The sequence below is a fragment of the Pogoniulus pusillus genome, chromosome 15 (assembly GCF_015220805.1).
Source record: "Pogoniulus pusillus isolate bPogPus1 chromosome 15, bPogPus1.pri, whole genome shotgun sequence".
Lineage (NCBI taxonomy): Eukaryota > Metazoa > Chordata > Aves > Piciformes > Lybiidae > Pogoniulus > Pogoniulus pusillus.
The window spans coordinates 19683695-19701291 of record NC_087278.1 but is presented as its reverse complement, the minus strand read 5'-3'; the positions used below and the strand labels follow the sequence as shown (position 1 = coordinate 19701291).

The window sequence follows — 17597 nt, the reverse complement described above, 5'->3', positions numbered from 1 at the left end:
CTTTCAGAATATGTTGCTTTGAAGAGGATATGATCCTGTTTCTGTAAGATAAGGGAGTCTTGATTTAATCATCTCTTTGGGGGAACTGAACTGATTTATGCTTTGTGATCTTGCCTCAATACCCTTTATAATCTCACCCTTCTTCTGCTCCACTCCACCTTCCATCAGCAAAGAATGATGCAGGCTTTGTTCTTCCAGCCGCAAGGGGGTGAGTAGCCAGAGCCTCAGAAACCACACAGTGGCTGGCCTCATCACCAGATGCTTCTGGGCTTTGGCTGTCTGAGAATTGTGTTCTGGAGGGACTGCTGCAGTTTGATGTGAACTCTTTTGCAGCATATGAGATGTGACTTTATCACACCTATGAGCGTTCTGCGAATGCCAAGGGAAATAGGTACAAGTGAAATAATAGGCTCTCACTTCAGCAAAGTCTTCACTCTTGTCTTGCAGAACACAGAACCTTTCCAAGTTACTGTCCAAGAAGACAACTGCATCATTGTCTCCCTGGAAGCATCTGATGTGGTGACCTCATCTTCTGTGTATGTCGTGAAGATAGCTGGAGAATCGAAGAACTACTTTTTCCAGTTTGAGGAGTTTAACAGCACTTTACCTGCCCCTGTGGTCTTCAATGCCAAATACCATGGCCTGTATTACATAGTAACTCTGCTGGTAGTGAACTCAAATATGGTTTCCAAGACAGCAAGATCAGTCACTGTGTTAACCAGTAAGTAATACCTTGTTCTTATTTTCTTCTCTTTCTTCTCTCGGTGTCTGGGTTTTGGTTTAGCTTTCCCCAGAAATTCTTCTTGTGGAGAAGGTTGGGTTAGGGTTGGTTTCTTTCAAATAGATGCCCCTTGTATGCAGGAGCAGTGTGGCCAGTAGGACAAGGGAAGTTCTTCTGCCCCTGTGCTCAGCACTGCTCAGGCCACACCTGGAGTGCTGTGTCCAGTTCTGGGCTCCTCCATTCAAGTGAGATGTTGAGGTGCTGGAAGGTGTTGAAAGAAGGGCAGCAAGGCTGGGGAGGGTCCTGGAGCACAGCCCTGTGAGGAGAGGCTGAGGGAGCTGGGGGTGTGCAGCCTGCAGAAGAGGAGGCTCAGGGCAGAGCTCATTGCTGTCTGCAGCTCCCTGAAGGGAAGCTGTAGCCAGGTGGGGTTGGGCTCTTATGCCAGACAACCAGCAACAGAACAAGGGGACACAGTGTGAAGTTGTGCCAGGGCAGGTCTGTGCTGGATGTTCTGAGGAAGTTGTTGTCAGAGAGAGTGATTGGCATTGGAATGGGCTGCCCAGGGAGGTGGTGGAGTCTCTGCACCTGGAGGTGTTGAAGCCAAGCCTGGCTGGGGCACTGAGTGCCATGGTATGGTTGATTGGCTGGGGCTGGGTGATAAGTTGGATGAGATGATCTTGGAGGTCTTCTCCAACCTGCTTGATTCTATGAAAATCTTGTGTGAGAACAGTAGAGAAGACATGTTGAGAAACTTGTGAGTGAGAATTCACAGTCTGGGCAAGGAGAAAGGCACAGGTGTGAGTTTTCCCCAGCTGACCCTTCCTGGACACTGTCTGGAGAGTTTTAACATGCTGAAATGTGTGATGAATACATCTCCTTTCCAGATGCCCATCCCAAACCTTTTAAACAGAAGTCCCAAAAGTGTAGTAAAAGGACTGAAAAGTGTTGTTGGACATTCCAGTGTAAGAGCTCCTGGTACATGCTGAGGTATATCCTGGCTTAAATGCTCTGACAATGATCTTTGATGGTGAATTTATTGAAGCAGAGTAAAACTGGCAAGCAGATAATAGTCACCAGGAACATGTGTTTCTGCCAGCAGAGCTGAAGGGTTTTGTGCTGGAGTCCATATTTGTAGTAGTCTGCCTCTTACTGCCTGCAGGTGCATTGCTCCTGGGGGAGAGGTGTGATTTCCTTTGCTCCATGTGAAGCAGCACAGGTTTCTGTGTGATTCCTGCCATATTTCTGGCTCTGCTGTTGCTCCAGAACCGTTTCCATATGCCAGCCTGAAAACAGTTTGTAGAATATAAAATGATTTCTTTATCTGGAAGACAGATTCAAGAAATGATAGAGGCAAAAAAATACATTTGGATGGAGAAAATGCATTTCCCTGATTTTATGGTGGGGATTTTGTTGCAAAATGGCACCTTAAATCTGTGGGTAGTTTTAGTTGGCTTGCAGATGAGGAACGATGATGATTTGCTGTGCTTAACTTATTCTGCCAATAAGAAAATGCCATCCAGTGTAACAACATTCAAAACATTACAGTAGCTTCATAGCTTGCCAAGTGGGGTGTTAGAAACTTAGAACAATCATAGAGTCAAGCAGGTTGGAAGAGACCTCCAAGCTCAGCCAGTCCAACCTAGCACCCAGCCCTGGCCAAGCAACCAGGCCATGGCACTAAGTGCCCCAGCCAGGCTTGGCTTCAACACCTCCAGGCACACCACCTCCCTGGGCAGCCCATTCCAATGCCAATCACTCTCTCTGACAACAACTTCCTCAGAACATCCAGCCTTGACCTCCCCTGGCACAACTTCACACTGTGTCCCCTTGTTCTGCTGCTGCTTGCCTGGCAGCAGAGCCCAACCCCACCTGGCTACAGCCTCCCTTCAGGTAGCTGTAGAGAGCAATGAGCTCTGCCCTGAGCCTCCTCTTCTGCAGTCTGCACACCCCCAGCTCCCCCAGCCTCTCCTCACAGGGCTGTGCTCCAGGCCCCTCCCCAGCTTCATTGCCCTTCTCTGGACACATTCCAGCACCTCAACATCTCTCTTGAGTTGAGGAGCCCAGAACCAGGTTTTGCATCACCTCCACATGCTGCAGCCTTCCCTTGTGTGCTGAGATTGTGCCCTGATGAGGTCATGAAGGTCCCATGGGAAAAGAATGATGTTGTTGGGTAATGCAAGTCTCTCATAAGATACATGTGCAAGAACATCTCTGCACAGTGAGCAATTTAAGGGTTCATGGGCAGGCTGAATTTCTTTCTTTAATGACTGCTTTAACCCAGCAGACAAAATAGTAATTCTCATCCAATTTTCTGGTTTATGGTTTGTTTATTTCCCTGGAAGAAAAGAATGGAAGTATCAGGTATCACATAGAGCTGGAAAGAAAAGCCTCACTATGCATATCCAGTGGGTTTTGGATGCTGCAAACAGGGCTCACTGCCGTTTCATTTCCAGAGCCCACAGTAGTGGCTGGTAGCAGCCCAAGCTGTGATGCAGATGCCAGGTGGAGTACACACTCCTGTGCAAGGGATCTCTGAAGGAAGAAAGGAGCCAGTGTCACTCAGCTCAACAAAGCCAAGCCCAGGCTGCATTTCTGGCTCAGGAGGTTTCCACAAGGTGCTCCCAAAGGAGCAGGAGGCTGATGGCTCCACATCACTTTCCCTGCTCTGAGGCTTGAGGGTGCCCTTTCCCACGGAAAGGAGCCCACTCCTTTCCAGCACCTGCCTTCTGCGGCTGTGCTGCCAGCATTCGGGGCTCTTGCTGCGGGCTCTGCGGCTCACCCAGACCTCGGAAGCACCAGAGATGCTGGCAGCTGGCCAGGGCTGCTGGGGGGAAGGAGAGACCCATGGTTTTGGCAGCCATCCAGCGCTGCCTGGGGAGCTGATGCAGCACAAAGGGAAGCTTTGCTGGGTTTGTCTCTACAGAAAGATACTTGGGTTCATGGAAAAGAAAGGGCATTCCTGGAAGCAGCACTGCAAGATGCTGTACTGAGCACTCATAGTGTGCTGTAAAACTGTGAGCTTCATAAGGTAGAGAGCCCAATCCCCCTTCTAGTTTTTTCTGCCAGATGAAGGACAAGTGTTAGGTCTCAGAAGCACAGAGTTAACCAGGTTGGAAAAGACCTTTGAGATCACTGAGCACAGCCTAACACCTTCTAATTAGCTAAACCCTGGCACTAAGTGCCTCATCCAGCCTCCTTTTAAGCACACACTGCTACAGGAGCAGCAAATGTGACCTCTCAGAGCGTGGACTGTCACTGCAGACACCTGGGGCAGATTAATCCTCCTACTGGTGTAAAAGAAAATCATTTAGCCCACGGAACGAGATGTGATCACACACTGCCATTTACCTAACGCCTGCTGCAGCTTCACACAACATTTCTGCCCACTCCATGCTGAGGGAGCTGCCTGCTGGTGCTGCTCTGCCACTCTCAGGCAGATAGGGCTGGGTGATAAGTTAGACTGGAGGAGCTTGGAGGTGTCTTCCAACCTGGTTGATTCTATGATGCTACAATTCATAAGCAAGGAGCTTCTGGTCTTCTGGGTTACATTGGAGGTCAAGGCTGGATGTTAGGAGGAAGTTCTACCTGAAGGGAGGCTGTAGCCAGGTGGGGTTGGGCTCTTCTGCCAGGCAAGCAGCAACAGAACAAGGGGACAGAGTCTCAAGTTGTGCCAGGGGAGGTCTAGGCTGGATGTTCTGAGGAAGTTGTTGGCAGAGAGAGTGATTGGCATTGGAATGGGCTGCCCAGGGAGGTGGTGGAGTCACTGTGCCTGGAGGTGTTGAAGCCAAGCCTGGCTGGGGCACTTAGTGCCATGGTCTGGTTGATTGTCTAGGGCTGGGTAATAGTTTGTGCTGGCTGAGCTTGGAGGTCTCTTCCAACCTGGCTGATTCTCTGATTTGACAATTAGAGTTGCCTCCCATGTCACCAGCCTTCTTAAAGGTGTGCCATGCCATACCTCAAGAGAGAAAAATACAAAAGCCTTGAGTTTTATGTTTCATTAGAGGAGAAACTTCAGCAAACTCTGAAGCTGTTACTTCAACAGTTCTTAGCCATTAATGAGCCAAAGGGAAGGATGTAACCTGCTGAATCACTTCCTGCAGCACCTGGAACATTGACATGCAAGAATTACCTAGGTCTAATGTCAATTACTTTCTGAAAGCTGAAGAGCTCAGAGTCCCAGGCACCAAGCCCAGTTCTTGAGGAGAATGTTTTTTGTGGAAGACACAGAGGCAGAAGCATCCCTACAGGGAATATATTTTATGGTGCTTTATGTAAGGAATCATTGGCTTTTGAAACAGTTAGACATTTGCTGCTCAAAACTCCTAACTATAAGCTGAAAAAAAGAGACAGAGCTGCTCTTAAGTACCCTCAGAGACCCCAAGAGCCAATTCCCAGAAGAGATACATTTTTCCTGTATCACAGAATCAACCAGGTTGGAAGAGACCTCCAAGCTCAGCCAGTCCAAACTGCAGGTTGAATCCTTCCCTTTGGTTCATTAATGGATCAGAACCGTTGAAGTAAGAGCTTCAGAGTTTGCTGGGGTTCAAAGATCACATTTGGTGATTCTGTGCTCTTCAACCTCCCTGGGCAACCTGTGCCAGTGTCTCACCACCCTCACTGCGAAGAACCTCTTCCTAACATCCAGTTTCAATCTTCCCTCTGCCAGTTTAAACCCATTCCTCCTCATCCTGTCATTATAAGACCTTATAAACCTCCCTTGGCACAGGTTCAGGCCATGCCTTCCCATCTTGGCACAAGTTGCCTGGGAGAAGAGCCTGACCCCCACCTTACTCCAACTTCTCTTCATTTAGTTAAGGAGTTTGATAAGGTCTGCCCTGAGCCTCCTCTTTTCCAGGCTAAACACCCCCAGCTCCCTCAGCTTCTCCTCATCAGCCTTCTCCTCCAGCCCCTTCCCCAGTCTCATTTCCCTCCTCTGGCCCCGCTCCAGCATCTCAATCTCTCTCTTGCAGTGAGGACCCAGAGCTGCACAGTGCTCAAGGTGAGACCTCCCCAGTGCCAGTACAGGGCAGAATGACAGCCCTGGTGCTGCTGGCCACACTGCTCCTGAATAAAGAGAGTTGCCCATGGGAGTTAGGTCACTCCATTAATGCAGCTTCCTTTGCTCATAAAACTCATGATTTAAAAGTAAAACATTATTAAGTTGGGTTTGAATGTAAGAAGCAAGAGTTGCTCTCAGTCCCATTTCAGCCACCCACGTGTAATACTTCATCTAGTTTACCACAGCATTCAAGCATTAATTCAATCTGTAGAGTGGATTGATCTACAGATGTTAAAGCCAAATTGTTTTGGACTGGAGTATGTTTTTTTTTAAACATACTTTTTGTTGGGTTTTTTTTTTTCTTTCCCTCTGAATTTCAAATGTTAATATTTGGAGTAGTTTGGATGTGTAATAATGGAGAATTCAGCATTCAAGAAAGAGGTTACCTGCATTTATGATGTTGTCTGGATGTTTATATAATGCAAGTCAGAGAATCAAACAGGTTGGAAGAGAGCTCCAAGCTCAGCCAGGCCAACCTAGCACCCAGCCCTGCCCAATCAACCAGACCATGGCACTAAGTGCCCCAGCCAGGCTTGGCTTCAACACCTCCAGGGACAGAGACTCCAGCACCTCCCTGGGCAGCCCATTCCAATGCCAATCACTCTCTCTGACAACAACTTCCTCAAAACATCCAGCCTAGACCTCCCCTTGAGACTGTGTCCCCTTGTTCTGTTGCTGGCTGCCTGGCAGAAGAGCCCAACCCCACCTGGCTACAGCCTCCCTTCAGGTAGTTGTAGACAGCAATGAGCTCTGCCCTGAGCCTCCTCTTCTGCAGGCTGCACACCCCCAGCTCCCTCAGCCTCTCCTCACAGGGCTGTGCTCCAGGCCCCTCCTCAGCCTTGCTGCCCTTCTCTGGAAGTTGTTTGGTAAATGCAATATGTTGGAGAGTCCAGGAAAAAGCACAGAAGCTGCCCCCAGAGAGCTGTAACAGGAAAGCAGTTGCTATAGAAGCTGCAGAAAAAAAAAAGAAAGGCAGATTTAGGTCTTTATGCTGTGAGCTTGGCTGTGTGCATTTAATGTAACCTGCAAGTCTAAAAATAGAGATTATACATGAAGAGCCTTAAATAAGCTATTAGAGGGACCTCAGAATCCTCTAAGTCTCTTCTGCAATGTGCCTTACAAAAAAGCTGGGGAGGGACTTTTGAGACTGTGAGGGAGTGCCAGGAGTGGGGGGAATGGAGCAAAGCTGGAGGTGGGGAGAGTCAGGCTGGAGGTGAGGAGGAAGTTGTTGAGCATGACAGTGGTGAGAGGCTGCAATGGGTTGCCCAGGGAGGTGGTTGAGACCCCATGGCTGGAGGGGTTTGAGGCCAGGCTGGCTGAGGCTGTGGGCAGCCTGCTCTAGGGTAGGGTGTCCCTGGGCATGGCAGGGGGGTTGGAACTGGCTGCTCCTTGTCGTCCCTTCCAACCCTGACTGTTCCTTGTGGTCCCTTCCAACCCTGACCGATTCTATGACTCAGGCAGCAATGCAGTACAGAGCACTTAGAAAGTTGGAAGCTTTCCAGGATGTTCTATTACCCTTTCTTTGGGCTGCTTCTGGAGAACCACTGGAATGTGTGAAAGGCTGCATATCAAACACTGGGAACTGTAAAATGACAAAGACCAGGCTGTTTGTGTTCTGAGTTATCAATAGAGCTGCAGAAGAGTGGCATTTTACGCTTTCTCTTAAGTTTAATAACCAAAGGAGCAGTTAATAAGTGAAAACCAGAACATGATTTTTATCTGCTGAGTGTCCTTTTAATTTCACAGTGTGCACACAGCTTTTGATGTGAAGATTCAGTGCCAAAGGAAGTAAGATAATGGAAGAATCTTTAAATTGCATTATATCACTCATCCTACTCTGCTAACATCAGCCATGGGCAAAGAGAGGGTAGTAAGTGGAAGATAACAACAAGAAAGAGTCTGTGGTGATTACCACTTAATTCAATTATTAGTTAATTAAATCAGAGCATCAGGAGGAAAAACCATTTGGATTAAAAAGGAATATAACTTCCATCCTTTATTTGATTTGTTGTAGGAAGGGATAAATGGAGTAATTTAATCACTGACATAAAGTTTCAGCAGCTCTTTGAGAAATGAGGAGCTCTCAGATGTGAATGAGATAGCAGGAGAAAGCCTAGGGCACAGCCCATGCCATGGAAGGTGATTGCATGTAAGCCCTGTGCTACTGTAGAGATTGTTATTGACATCTAAACTCCTACTGCTTGCTGTGTGAGCTGTGATAGGAAGCCTCTGGTCCTGCGGATAGTCAGATCAACTATTTCTGAAGAACTAAATAATAGATGGGAAAAGCCTCAGCAGAAAGGAGAGGGCAGGCTTTGTCTCCTCTCAACTGTTTCACTACACCCATTTCTTTCCAAGCTATCATGAATTGTCAGCAACATTATCACAGGTCCCATCACTGCCTGTTGGCATCTGTGGGATTGGGAGCTGCTGTTTGTAAGTGGTTAACATATTGATGTCTGCCTGAAACTAGTGAAAGGTCTTTGCTGTGAGAAACAGTTTAATAATCCAATGCCCCTGTGCTCTCATGCTCTGGCAAAGTTAAAAATCATAGAATCAACAGGTTGGAAGAGACCTCCAAGCTCAGCCAGCCCAACCTAGCACCCAGCCCTAGACAATCAACCAGACCATGGCACTAAGTGCCCCAGCCAGGTTTGGCTTCAACACCTCCAGGGATGGTGACTCCACCACCTCCCTGGGCAGCCCATTCCAATGCCAATCACTCTCTCTGCCAACAACTTCCTCCTAACATCCAGCCTAGACCTCCCAGGTAGCCTTGCCCCCCAGACATCACTTGTTGGACTGAAGAGTGCCTGTGCCAGACCTAGCAAAACCATTTGCTCTGTTGGTGTTGTCCATGTATGAAGAATTCATCTTGCCTATTCATCTGCTCCTTTCTTCCTTCCCCCCCCCCCCCCCCCCTCCTTTTATTTATCTATCCTTCAGAGCCCCTTCCTGTGAGCAGTGTTTCTATCTATGATTATAAACCATCTCCAGAAACAGGAGTGTTGTTTGAGATTCAGTACCCAGAGAAGTACAACGTTTTCACCAGGGTCAATATAAGCTACTGGGAAGGAAAAGACTACCGAACAATGCTGTACAAAGGTAAGAGCAAAACACTCTGCTGACACCTAATGCATTCTACACAGTGCTTTTAAGGTGTGGTTTGGCATGTGCTGCTGGTAATGATGCTAACATCTCTGCTTAGGTCATAACATATATCATCAGCTATGGGATTAGTCTATAACTTCTATATCATTCACTATGGGATTAGTCTTGAGTTAAACTGGTGCTTCATTTTCAGTCTAAACCTGCTGCCTGTCCCAGGGGTGCTGCGCCTGTCCCAGGGGTGCTGCGCCTGTCCCAGGGGTGCTGCGCCTGTCCCAGGGGTGCTGCGCCTGTCCCAGGGATGCTCTGCCTGTTCCAGGGGTGCTGCCTGACCCAGGGATGTGCTGCCTGCCCCCTGTCCCAGGGGTGCTGCCTGTCCCAGGGGTGCTGCCTGTCCCGGAGATGCGCTGCCTGCCCCGGGGATGCGCTGCCTGCCCCAGGGATGCTTCCTTTCTTCTGAATTTTAGAGGAATACTGCTTAGGCTGGATTTTTTTTCTTTTATATGTATGGAATTTTTTTGAATCAAACTGGGAATAGATGAGGCAATTTTTGGGTACTTCCAAATAAGCATGAGCACTGACATTCAAAAAGCTTTCTCTGCTGCTGCACAGTCGAAAGCAAAAGAAAATTAATAAGAAAAGAAAGTTAAAGACAATTAAAGAAAAGAAAATTTATAAGAAAAGAAAAATTGAAGAAAATTAAAAAGAAAAGAAAATTAAAGAAAATTAAAAAGAAAATAAAATTAAAAAGAAAAAAATTAAGAAGACTATTAAAGGAAAGAAGATGAAGAAGAAAATAAAATTGAAAAAAAAAAGAAAATTAAGAAATGAAAATTAAATAAAAATAAAAAGAAAAATTAGAATAAAATTAAAAAGAAAAGAAAATTAAAGAAAATTAAAAAGAAAATAAAATTAAAAAGAAAATAAAATTAAGAATAAAATTAAAAAGAAAATTAAGAAGAAAATTAAAGAAAAGAAAATTAAGAAATTCAAATTAAATAAAATTAAAAAGAAAAGAAAATTAAGAAGAAAATTAAAGGAAAGAAAATTAAGAAGAAAAGAAAATTTTTAAAAAAATAAAATTAAGAAATGAAAATTAAATACAAATAAAAAGAAAAGAAAATTAAGAATAAAATTAAAGAAAATTAAGAAAAGAAAATTGAAAAGAAAATTAAGAAATGAAAATTAAATAAAATTAAAAAGAAAAGAAAATTAAGAAGAAAACTAAAGAAAAGAAAATTAAGAAAAGAAAATTGAAAAGAAAATTAAGAAATGAAAATTAAATAAAAAGAAAAAGAAAATAATATTAAGAAGAAAATTAAAGGAAAGAAAATTAAGAAAAGAAAATGGAAAATAAAATTAAGAAATGAAAAGTAAATAAAATTTAAAAGAAAATAAAATTAAGAAGAAAATTAAAGAAAAGAAAATTAAGAAAAGAAAATTGAAAAAAGAAATTTAAGAAGAAAATTGAAAAGAAAAGAAAATTAAGAAAATTAAAGAAAAGAAAATTAAGAACAGAAAATGGAAAAGAAAATTAAGAAATGGAAATTAAATAAAATTAAAAAGAAAAGAAAATTAAGAAAAGAAAACTAAAGAAAAATAAAAATAAAAAAAAATTAAGAAGAAAATTTAAGAAAATTAAAAGAAAAAGAAAATTAAATTAAACAGAAAGTTAAAAGAAAATGAAAGAAAATTAAAAAGAAATTAAAATTTTGGTTAAAGAAAAGAAAAATAAAGAAAAGAGACAAAAAGATAAAAGAAAATGGAAAATAGAAGGGAAGGAAAAAGAGGAAGAGAGGATAGGAAAAAGAATAGGAGAGGAAAGGAAAGGGAATGGTAAAGAACAACCAAAAAAAACCAATAGGAAAATCAGAGATATGTTTCTGCTTTCCAGTTACATTTGTTGAGATCCCTGGATGACATTCTGTGCCAGTTGAAAGCATCACAATTAGTTCCTGGTCTCTTCCCTCTAGCCATGTGATTGTTGATAGGAAAGTTTTGGGATACCTCAGAGCTGGGAAACCCATTCAATAGACCTGATTGCTGGAGCAGCATTTGAACCTGGTGGTGCTTTATAACCATAGAGTGGCACAGTGCTAACAGTACTGTTCTGCAGAGTACTGTATGTTACTGTAGCATTCAGTATCATCCCCGAGCTAAAAGCCCTGCTGCAAAGTACACATTTCAATATTCTTAAAGTATCCTAAACAAGAGCAATCAGTCTAACGATCCAGGCAGGCAGTCTAAACAATTTAAGCTCCTAGACTAACCATCTACAGGGTCTAGTAAAAGCAAATTCCACCTTCTTTTGTGTTTGTTGATAGCTGAACTCCCTTTTGCCCTAAAGCACAGCATCTGTCTCAGAGTGGGACTTGCCTATGGAAAGCATCCTAAGAGGTGAGAAAGGTGCATCTATACTCTTCAGGCCCAATAGTTTAACACTGTGTAGTGTAGAATGCCTTGGAGCAATCCACTAGGTGCTGGATTGATTTCTGGATACTGAATTTGGGCTCCTGCAGTCGTTCTGATTGCTGTAAGGCCTCTCTGCGGTCAGCAGAGGGAGATACAAACTTCCAGAAGGGTCAGGAAATTTTGGAGTCTCTTCAATACGGAGTGGGATTAGAAATCACATTTTCCAGGCTGACAAGTGCCAGAAGTTAGGAAGGATGCTTCTGGATCAAAGCACCAAATATAGGTGACCTCCTTCTAGAGAACAAAAGGGATGCCAAGCAGTAATCTTTTTTTCCTTCTACAGCTAATAGATGTTTCCAGGAGCTGTAATGCTGCAGCTGCTGCTAAGCAGAAGAAGTCAGCCTGAATTAAGAGGTTCACTAATCAGCTTGTACACTCCTTCTCCTAGCCAAATAGCCCTGAGCAACTCCTCTTCAGCCCGCACATGTGCTGTTGATGGATGGAAGCTCAGTTCTGAGGACCAGGGCTGGTACTCACTTGCATGGTGGATGGCCCTTTGAGCATCTACTCTGAAGGTTGTGCTTCAGTCAGCAAAAGGCCAGGGAGGTTTTTGTGTGCAGCAGTTGAAAGGTCTGCAGAAACTGTCAGGTGTTCTTTGAGATATTCAGTGTCATGTGGAGCAGGTTGCCAGGCTCACTTTCCTTTCCTGCTTTCCTCTCTATGGGTTTTGGTGGGAGGTGGGGTGGTTGCTTTGGGTTTTTTTGTTTGTTTGGGGGTTTTGGGGGGGAGGGGGGTTGTAGCAAAGTAGCTTTGGCAGGCAGCAAAGCTATTAGCAAACTGAACCCCAGAATTTTGGGTCTCTAGAATTTCAGGCAGGGCAGCGATCAAACATCTGAAACGCTGCCGGATTAGCAGCTGCAGCTGCATTAGCAGAAAGTGAAATACTTGATGCATTTTCCCACCCTTTTTCCTTTTCCTTCTTTCTCTTTTTTTAACCTTCTGCAGATTTCTTTAAAGGCAAAACAGTCTTCAATCACTGGCTGCCAGGTATATGCTACAGCAACATCACCTTTCAGCTGGTGTCAGAAGCAACCTTCAACAAAAGCACGCTAGTGGAGTACAGTGGGGTCCAGCATGAGCCCAAGCAGCACAGAACAGGTGAAGAAAATGATTACACACAACTTGTTTCAAGCCTGCACAGCTGCTTTTGCTTTCTGCAGAGGGGAGGGGATTGAGCCCACATAGAGGGCAGGCAGGGACCCAAAACACAGCTACCAGCTAACGGGACACCACAGCTACCAGCGAACAGGACACAGCACTGGCACATCAGCCTCTGCCTGGGGGATGCATCAAGAACAGCAGGGCCAGCAGGTTGAGGGATTTTCTCTTCTCCCTCTACTCTGCCATGGTGAGGCCACACTTGCAGTATTGTGTCCAGTTCTGGGCTCTCCAGTTTAAGAGGGACAGGGAACTGCTGGAGAGGGTACAGCAAAGAGCTGCTGAGGGGACTGAAACACCTCTCTATGAGGAGAAGCTGAAAGACTTGGGGCTGTAGAAAAAAAATTGGGGTTGGGCTCTTCTTTCTAGTGTTGGGCAGTGGAACAAGAGGAAATGGCCTCGGGTTGTGCCAGGGAAGGTTTAGTTTGGATATTAGTAGGGGTATCTTTGCTGCAGGAGTGGTCAGAGTTGGAGCAGGATGCCCAGGGAGGTGGTGGGGTCACCATCCCTGGAGGTGTTCATGAAATGTGTGGATGTGGCCACTTGGGGATGTGGTTTGGTGGTCATGATGGTGTTGGGTCCACAATTGGAGGTCTTTTCCAGCCAAAATGACTCTATGACTCTATAAGCTGAGAGGAGGGAAGGGTTGGGAGCAGCCCCAGGAGCTACTCCTGGCCAGGAGCGTGGGAGGAGGGTGCTGTGCTAGCACCTAGGTTTCTGTGCATAAACACAGCACAAAGGGAAATCTGCAGGAGAGGTTTCATTATAAAACTTGCTTCTTGGGAAATAAATTGTGCTTCACTTGAGAGATGCTAGGGCCTTGTGCTAGGGATTCATTTCTGAGCCACAGGAATAGCTGCAGTGAGCATGCTATTGATCTCTCTCTATTGCTCTGTCTCCTGGTGCGCTGAATCATAGCTAAACTATTGGAGGAGGTGTCATGGAGAGTAGCAAAGGCTCTCTAAGCTTTTGCTATATTGTGTAGTTTCTAGTGCCCCCTCATTGTGCAGTCTTCTGTCACGGAGAAGAATGTCCTGCTCTCCCCACATGGCAGCCAGTGTATGCCCTGAAGCATGAACTTCTAATTTCCAAGACAGCAATGTTGGAAAGGCTGAAAATTGCAATTTATTTATTATTTTTTTCAGAGTCCAGAACTAATTTAATTTGGTCTTGGGATGATGCCCAGAACTTTTCTGTGTTAATCTGTTGGGCTGCAGACATTTTCTGAGGCTCAAAGTGAAATGAACCAGTGGGAAAATCAGAAGGCCAAATCTTCAGATGAATACACCAACGTTGGTCCACTGCCTCAAATAGAGCAAAACCAACTGATGCCAGCTGAGTTCTGTCCTGAGGATTCTAAATATATTGGGATAATGAACCATATAAGAATCACAGAATCAACCAGGTTGGAAGAGACCTCTAAGCTCATCCAGCCCAACCTAGCACACAGCCCTGTCCAGCCAACTAGACCATGGCACTAAGTGCCCATCCAGGCTTTTCTTGAACACCTCCAGGAAAGTCATCCTGCCATTACAAGACCTTGTCAATAGTCCCTCCTCAACTCTCCTGTAGCCCCCTTCAGCTACCAGAAGGCCACTCCAAGGTCTCCTCAAAGCCTTCTCCTCTCCAGGCTGAAGAGTCCCAACTCTTCTGTAGCCAGGTGGGAGTTGGTCTCTGCTGCCAGGCAAGCAGCAACAGAACAAGGGGACACAGTGTGAAGTTGTGTCAGGAGAGGTCTAGGCTGGATGTTAGGAGGAAGTTGTTGTCAGAGAGAGTGATTGGCATTGGAATGGGCTGCCCAGGGAGGTGCTGGAGTTGCCGTCCTGGGGGTGTTCAAGCAAAGCCTGTCTGGGGCACTTAGTGCCATGGTCTGGTTGATTGGCCAGGGCTGGGTGCTAGGTTGGAGTAGCTGAACTTGGAGCTCTCTTCCAACCTGCTTGATTTTATGGCTGAGGCACTCAATGCCATGGTCTGGTTGCTTGGCCAGGGCTGGGTGCTAGGTTGGACTGGCTGAGCTTGGAGGTCTCTTCCAACCTGGCTGATTCTATGATTCTATGACAGACAAGCAACTACAGTGAGGCAGGTGAAATGCCATGCCTTCACCTCCTGGCATGAGTTGAAGTAACTTCTTTGCGTGCCAGAATCCTGTCTTCTGGAGACCTATATCTTAAGATCAAGCTTTCGCAAGGATTAAAATTTAAACTGATGCTTAGTGCTTGTGAAAAGGTGGCTGCTAAAAGCAGATGAAGAGCCCTAGAGCAACGTGAAGGTCATACTTTGTAAAGATGGGCTATGACATATATTCTTTTTGGCTGTGATTTTTGGGGTTGTTGGTGATTTTTTTGTGGTGTTTTTTCAATGATAAACTCTTTGGGGAACATGCAGTAAAATAAATTAAGCTCCACTCTTCCAAATTCACCCTTCAGTAGCATTTGCTGCTGTAATGGCACTGAAGTCTGACTTACTGTGACTTCACTTCTACCTTTCTTTCTTGGTGTTCTTTAATTGTGATTCTTCTCTGACTTTATCCCCATCATGATCCTTCTGGAATCACTTCTGCTAGTAAGAATGTGTTAGAAAAGGGAGAATTTCAGCAAGCTATTTCAAAACACCCCTGCATGCATACAATACTGCCCTTGGGAACCTGTTAAAAGACTAATCCTTGCTTTTCTTTTAGTTCCTTACCCACCTCGAAACATTTCTGTTCAGATTGTACCAATCAACAGAAATAACTGGGAAGAGCACAGTGGGAATTTTGCAGAAGAATCTTTCCTGGGTCCACAAGAAATCATCAGGAAAGAAAAACTTAGCCATTCTCCTGACAACCTAGATGAAACTCCAGCAGTGAACACATCTGCAGCCTGGCAGGACTACCGCTACAACACCACTGAGGATGAAACCACCCCACAGCCATACTGGTGGCCAAACGAGGCAGAGTCATCAGAGGCTGAAGAGGAGTTTGTCAAGGCAGTTTCAAGGGATTACGAAGCCAAAGGTGTCAACACATCTGAAAAACTCACACCAGAGACCCCTGCTTTCCTTCCTGTACAGATGGTGCTGACCTGGTTACCACCAAAGCCACCGACTGCCTTTGATGGTTTCCATATCAATATTGAAAGGGAAGGTAAGAGAGAGAGTTTACAGCCTGGGCATAGCTCCCTTCTGTAGTACCATTGGTGGACTGTCTCCTTCACAAGCAGATGACACCAAGCTAGGTGCAGGTGTGGAGCTGTCGGAGGGTAGGAGAGCCCTGCAGAGGGACCCTGCCAGGCTGGATGGGTGGGCAGAGGCCAATGGGATGAGACTGAAAAAGGCCAAGTGCAGGGTTCTACACTTTGGCCACAACAACCCCAAGCAGCACTACAGGCTGGGGACAGAGTGGCTGAGAGCAGCCAGGCAGAGAGGGAGCTGGGGGTGCTGGGAGAGAGGAGCTGAAGATGAGGCAGCAGTGCCCAGGTGGGCAGCAGAGCCAATGGCATCCTGGGCTGGCTCAGGAGCAGTGTGGCCAGCAGGACAAGGGAGGTTCTTCTGCTCCTGTACTCAGCACTACTCAGGCCACACCTGGATTGCTGTGTCCAGTTCTGGGCTCCTCGATTCAAGAGAGAAGTTGCAGTACTGGAAGGTGTCCACAGGAGGGCGCCAAAGCTGTTGAGGGGCCTGGAGCACAGCCCTGTGAGGAGAGGCTGAGGGAGCTGGGGGTGTGCAGCCTGCAGAAGAGGAGGCTCAGGGCAGAGCTCATTGCTGTCTGCAGCTACCTGAAGGGAGGCTGTAGCCAGGTGGGGTTGGGCTCTTCTGCCAGGCAAGCAGCAACAGAAGAAGGGGACACAGTGTGAAGTTGTGCCAGGGGAGGTCTAGGCTGGATGTTAGGAGGAAGTTGTTGTCAGAGAGAGTGATTGGCATTGGAATGGGCTGCCCAAGGAGGTGGTGGAGTGGCTGTGCCTGGAGGTGTTGAAGCCAAGCCTGGCTGGGGCACTTAGTGCCATGGTCTGGTTGCTTGGCCAGGGCTGGGTGCTAGGTTGGACTGGCTGAGCTTGGAGGTCTCTTCCAACCTGCTTGATTCTATGATTGTATTAATTACTTAGTACTGTCCTTCAGAGCACTGTGTTAGATCTCCTGTATTTCTTGATCAGCAGTTTCTTGCACTGAATAGCATTCAGGCCTGGCTGGATGCCATCAAAGTAAGAGAGGAGAGGTAAAGCACACTTGTAATTCTTCATTAACACAGCCTTCCAGTGCTGTTCATATTGCAGCCCTGTTTACAGTTCAGTTATAAATCCATTCTGCTGTTGGGGAAAGGAGAAATCAGGTGACAGAAACTTGAGGCAAAGGAGGTGCATTGTACTGAGTAGTTTTGTCTGCCATTGAGAGGTTCCCAGGGGAGCCTCAAGTGGAAAGGGCACAGAGGAAAGATAGCCGAGACTCACATTAGGAGCAGTCTCAGCTACCAAACGTATTCCTTAGGCCAAAAGGAAGCTGTGGTGGAGAGTAGGGAGCTTTTTGAAGTGATAGCACTACAGGGAAACCTCCATATTGCTTAAAGGGTCTCTATTTGAGGGTCTGGTTTAGCCAAATGAATTCTGCTTCCTGACAAGCTCCTTTCACAAGCCTTCCTTTTTTTTTCCCCCCTTCAGAAAAAGAAGGCAATAAATGAGAAAATCCTTTTCTTCTGTGCCATGCTCTTTTTCTCTTGCACAGTCATGGCAATGCTCTCTTATCATCCCTTCCACAGAACCACAATTTGGCCTGGGTTTATTGTTCACCTACACCCATACTGCAGCCTTGGTCATTAATTACCCTTGCATGGATGGCAAGAAACAAAACTACCCACATAAATCCAGGCCTTTTGGATACTTTTTCATCCCACATCAGGAATAATGTTAGCATGTTTTTCCAGTGAGTTCTTCAGGGCCAGGGAATGCTCTCACACATGGTCACCCCCCACTCTGGGTACAGTTTCAACACTATAATAGCTCAAACACTAAAAGCATGAAGAGAAAGGTATGCTGGAAACTACAATGCTTGTAACTCAAATGCTGGAATCACAGAGAGAAGGTACATGACAAGGCACACCAAGTGACT

The 17597-nt window shown here is 45.8% G+C and overlaps 1 protein-coding gene across 1 annotated transcript in view; it reads left to right on the top strand.

Moving 5' to 3' along the window:
• The window catches only part of PTPRO (protein tyrosine phosphatase receptor type O), a 164783-nt gene that overhangs the window by 89493 nt on the left and 57693 nt on the right, over positions 1–17597 (top strand). Inside the window, exons 2-5 of the mRNA XM_064155602.1 lie at positions 448–721; positions 8727–8885; positions 12306–12458; positions 15196–15642. Of these exons, the coding sequence (XP_064011672.1) occupies positions 448–721; positions 8727–8885; positions 12306–12458; positions 15196–15642 (1033 nt within the window). The remainder of the gene's footprint in view (positions 1–447; positions 722–8726; positions 8886–12305; positions 12459–15195; positions 15643–17597) is intronic.